Source organism: Sturnira hondurensis, unplaced genomic scaffold (genome assembly GCF_014824575.4).
Source record: "Sturnira hondurensis isolate 20B ecotype Veracruz unplaced genomic scaffold, ASM1482457v3 Scaffold0005329, whole genome shotgun sequence".
Taxonomy (NCBI): Eukaryota; Metazoa; Chordata; class Mammalia; order Chiroptera; family Phyllostomidae; genus Sturnira; species Sturnira hondurensis.
In genome coordinates this window covers 12,158,398-12,163,690 of record NW_028077960.1, presented here as the reverse complement: position 1 = coordinate 12,163,690, position 5,293 = coordinate 12,158,398, and the positions used below count along the sequence as shown (strand labels likewise).

The window sequence follows — 5,293 nt, the reverse complement described above, 5'->3', positions numbered from 1 at the left end:
TAGAATCATCAACCTAGAGTTTTCACTAAACAAATACATTTATCAAATTAAAATTCTTATAAAAATCATCTCATCATGTTAGAACATCACATTTAGAATATTGTATTTAGACAAAATATTTTCCCAAAATTTGCTATAATCATAAAAATCAAGATGTCCTTTAATAATAGACAATAATTCATAATTACTCTTTAAAACTGTCAATAGCTTACACTATAATAATTTAACTTTATTTTAAGTTTCTTTGTCACAAGTTCAAAGTGCAAAAACATAAGCCAAGCTTCAGAAGAACTCACCTCATTGTAACTTGAAATGAAATTAAAACTAAATAAGAATACATGCTCAAGGCAATCTAAGTATATTTTTCTTTATGTTTACACATCTTTTAAAAATATTCACCCATGGTTATCTTTATTTAAATGAAGATTTTTACAAAGAAAATAGGTTTCCCTATCTAGACATTGAAATGTAAAATATGCAAGAAAATAGGGGTGAATATAGGATAGAATGTCTGTCTCACAAAGAATCAAATAGAAAGAGCATAAGAGATGTGAAGAATTTACTGAGAAAGAAAATAGCACATAACTTTAGATGTGTGACTCAAACTCAAGGAATTTAAAATAGATAAGGGAACTGAAGAAAATGCCTTTTTCACTACAAGCTACATGTACAGAAAAGAAAATATGGCTGTATATTTCATCCTTGTCAAAAGCATTTAGTGTAAAAAGGATATCTTAAGCAATTATTTCAATCATAAACTTATTTCAAAATAGTTCTTTTACACACTCTAGACTAAATGAAAATAACAAGTAATTTCAAACCACTTGTTTTTATTGTTCATTTTCCAACCAGCAGTTCACATATTGGGGTTTTCTTTCATTTCCTTATTCAAAAAGCTACTTTCAAAGGACTATATTTTTGCAAAGTATGTCCTTCCAGAACCCCCTAGTCTCTAATAGCTTAGTTAAGACCTCCCTATAGGTGGGAAAGAGGCCTTCATTTTAGTTCCATATGGATGTCATCCTCTATTTCAATAGGAGAAACCTGTTCTTTCTTGATATTAGAAACCTCTTCAGGAAGATTCCAGTGCTAAAGGCTCTCCAGATTTGGGTTCATCTTTTAAAGTTGCTGATTCTGATTTTACCACTGGGACATCTATTGTCTTGGACGATTGATATTCAATAGACACATTCTCTACCAGAGCTTCATCTGCAGGTGTTTCTACAGATAGTGGAGGCTGAGCAGCACCTGGGGGATCTTTTAGAGAGATGTGTGTGACAGAGGCCTCTTCAGATGATGGAGGTTTTTTGTCAACAAGGATCATCTCTGAAGTAGTTTCTTCAGTCGGTAGAAGCTGCAGTTCAGCAGAAGTTTCTTCTGCAGAGGCCTCCTCAGCAGGTGGAGAATGAACTGCAGCTGGGGCCTCCTTTGCAGGGAACTCCTCAGCAGGTGGAGGATGAACTTCAACTGGGGCCTCTTCAGCAGAGAACCCCTCAGCTGGTGGAGACTGAACTTCAACTGGGGCTTCTTCTGCAGGGAACCCCTCAGCTGGTGGAGACTGAACTGCAGCTGGGGCCTCTTCTGCAGGGAACCCCTCAGCAGGTGGAGACTGAATTTCAGCTGGGGCCTCTTCTGCAGGGAACCCCTCAGCTGGTGGAGACTGAATTTCAGCTGGGGCCTCTTCTGCAGGGAACCCCTCAGCTGGTGGAGACTGAACTTCAACTGGGGCTTCTTCTGCAGGGAACCCCTCAGCTGGTGCAGACTGAATTTCAACTGGGGCCTCTTCTGCAGGGAACCCCTCAGCTGGTGGAGACTGAACTTCAACTGGGGCTTCTTCTGCAGGGAACCCCTCAGCTGGTGGAGACTGAATTTCAACTGGGGCCTCTTCTGCAGGGAACCCCTCAGCTGGTGGAGACTGAACTGCAGCTGGGGCCTCTTCTTTAGGGAACCCTTCAGGAGGTGGAGACTGCACTGCAGCTGGGGCCTCTTCTGCAGGGAACCCTTCAGCTGGTGGAGACTGAACTGCAGCTGGGGCCTCTTCTGCAGGGAACCCCTCAGCTGGTGGAGACTGAATTTCAACTGGGGCCTCTTCTGCAGGGAACCCCTCAGCAGGTGGAGACTGAACTGCAGCTGGTGCTTCTTCTTCAGGGAAGTCCTCAGTTACTAGAGTCTGAACTTGGAGAGGGGCCTCTCCTGGAGTGATCTCCTCAGTAGGAGACTCCTTGGCCAATGGAAGCTGAAGTTCAGCTGGGATCCATTCTGCAGGGGCTTCTATAGGTGGCGGAGATTGAAATTCTGGGGCCTCTGGTATAGGAGTATCTGCTATCAGTGGAGGATTGATGTAAGCAGAAGTCTCTTCTGAAAGAGCCTGTACATCAGGGGTAGGTTCTACTTCACCTGTGGCCTCTTCTTTAGTGGCCTCCTCAGCTGGTGGAATCTGAACTTCAGCAGGGGCCTGCTCTGTAAGAGCTTCTTCAGCTTGGGAAGGCTGTATTTCAACAGGAGCCCCTTCAGCTATTAGAGGGTGAACTTCAGAGGGAGGCACTTCTAAAAGAGACTCTTCAGCAAGGCTAGACTCTGCCTTAGCAGGGGCCTCATCGGCGGGAGCCTCCTCAGCTGGTGGAGGTTGAAGTTCATCAGGGGCCTCTTCTGCAAGAGACGTCTCAGCTGGTGGAGACTGCACTTCAGCAGGGATCTTTTCCACACTGGGTGGCTGTACTTCAGCAGGAAAGTCATGCTTATCTAAAGGTACTGAAGTACCTGTTTTCATTTGTTGACTAAATGAAGATCTGTTGATACTTTTCTGCCTAATTTCTTCATTACTACTTGTTACAGGTTGTTCAGTAATGAAAATATCCCCTGAGGATTTACGTTTCTGCACATCCTCCTTGGACTTTGAAGAGCTGCTTGGTCTGCCAATAACCATTATTTCTAGTTCATCAAAGTAGGTCTGCTGTTCTTTGTCTGCTTTTTCCACTTGAGGAATGCACATCATTGCCCAGTCTCCAGTACAACTGGTCTGCTGAGATCTGTCTATTTGGAGTTGAGCTGAGTGTTTGCTTGGCGGAATTTCAGCTTCATGAACACTCTCTAGAAATTCAGGAGCTTCTTCTTCAACAGCAGCTGGCTTTTCTTCAGGTACCACGGTTGTAAAAATGGACTTTATTTCTTTTTTTTCTTCTGCATTACTGTCTGTCTGCAGAGATTTATCAGTCATATCTTGCAAATGCTTTCTCTTTGTCCAAGTTTGCTGAAGCTGAGCAGATACACTAAGAGACTCATAGTTGGCTGTGCCTCCAGAAATATTACTAATATTAAGGGTAGCTTTGGGGTCACATGATTGTGGCATGAACAGGGATTTCTTTTTCTCTGATACTTCAGTCTGTTGGGATTTATCTACCATTGGTTGGCTGGGTATTCTTCTCTTTCGAATTTCTTTTCTCCCTGCTGAAATACGCTGATCATGTTCGTCACTCTCTTCCATGTATAAAACTTGTGAATTTCAAATTTATTAATCATCTATAATCACAATGTACCAGATGGCTTAGCCTTTACCCTCCTTCATTAAGTGTTACTTTGTTGAGCTCCCTCAGAAAAGAAGTAATCCACAAATTACTGTATCCTGTATTACACTCTTGTTGGACCCCACCTTACTCAGTAAGCATCTTTTTTGTTTAGTCTCTAGTATGACTAACTCTCACTTCTAGAAGTCTCCCTCAAGGGTCTATGACATCACAGGCAATTCTCACTACAATGTTCCGTCTGTGGTATTCCCAGCAATTTTTACATTGGTGAACACTCATGGACAATGGCTGCAAGTGAGAGATCTACTGTTAGAAACATCAAATTGAGAAAGAATTTGAGAAAAATTCAGGTAAACTGCAGGAATGCTGCTTTATAATAGCTAAAGTCAATGCTTTTGAAGTTTCAATTTCTGTTCTTTTCATCCTACTATCAAAGACAGTTATATTGCAAAATTCAGAATGCCGCAGCCTATTTTCAATTGTTGGAGAAAACAACTGCTAACATATAAATGACAATATTCTATTAATGTATTTTTATGTGACTTGAAATAAAGTTAATATCATTCAAAAATTTGAGTTCTGAGGTCCATGTCCCTGTAAACTGCTTTCTTATATCCTTAGGAGTCAGAACCAAAAGAGACTAATGTATCTATAGTATAGCATGCTGGATATTTTTATTTTCAGCAATTTCAGAATGCAGTTCTACCCAAAGTTTGCCAAATAATGTTGAGTCTTAAAATATATCAGGTGAAATAAAATGATTTTTTCATGTAATCACTACATACTCTGCTTAACAACTACATAGGAATGAATTCCCCAATGAAAATAAAAATTTTAAATGGAAGTTTAGAAAAACAGGAACTTTATTTAGCAAACTGTAAATAGCACTATATTCTATACAAGATACCAATAAAACTTTAAATTTATATTCAACACAAAAATTGTTTCAGAAAAATGAAAATTGGTCAAAAGTGGTGCAAAAACATATTCCTATAGTCTAAGAAAAGTTAAAGAGGAAAAGATGGAGTTTAAAATATAGTATAATCACAAGAGAAAAAGTAATAGACAATCTCAACAATCATTATGACTTCCTTAACCCAGAATATTTTTAAATGTTTTATGCTATATTGCTCCTAGGAAATATAAAATACCATTGAAAAATTTCCTTTATTTGACATACATTAGTCATAATCATCTAGCTAATCATCATTAGCTAGATCATCTTAGTCAAATAAATGATCACTTTTCACAGTTTTTGACCCAACCCATAAAACAGACTGTCTCTTGGCAGCGATCAGTGAAAACTTGATTGGTGTCTTTAGAGGAATATGATTAAAAATCACGCTTGTCCTACGTCTCAACTTGTTCTACTCTAATCTTCGTTAGCTCCACTGTACTGTGTTACATCTTTTTAAGATTTACTACAGTTAAGTAAAACAATAGCCATTTTATAATTGAATTAACATAGGTTTTAATATCAGCTACGGTTTGAAAACTAGGCTATTTACCAGTCTCTTTTTGAGGTCTGGTGTTCCTCTCAATTACATCTGTAAAATACTGTATGTTTATTTCATGGTCAAATTTCTGACATTTTATGTAGTATCTTCAGAGTCTATTTTAAGCCCATTTATAATAAGAAGTAAATGTCAAAAACAGCATGGTACTAATTGGGTTAATATAACATTGCATGTATTGTACAAATTCTGCTGCCTCCACTTCAATAAAATTTTGTCACATTTTCTATAGACATAAACTGAATTGCCAATTTA

The 5,293-nt window shown here is 38.9% G+C and overlaps 1 protein-coding gene across 1 annotated transcript; it reads right to left on the bottom strand.

Annotated features, from left to right (window-relative positions):
• Positions 1-1,072: 1,072 nt before the first annotated feature.
• Positions 1,073-3,484, bottom strand: FSCB (fibrous sheath CABYR binding protein). Its single transcript, XM_037046909.1, has one exon. The coding sequence runs from the start codon at positions 3,482-3,484 to the stop codon at positions 1,073-1,075; it is 2,412 nt and encodes an 803-aa protein (XP_036902804.1).
• Between the last annotated feature and the right edge of the window lie 1,809 nt (positions 3,485-5,293).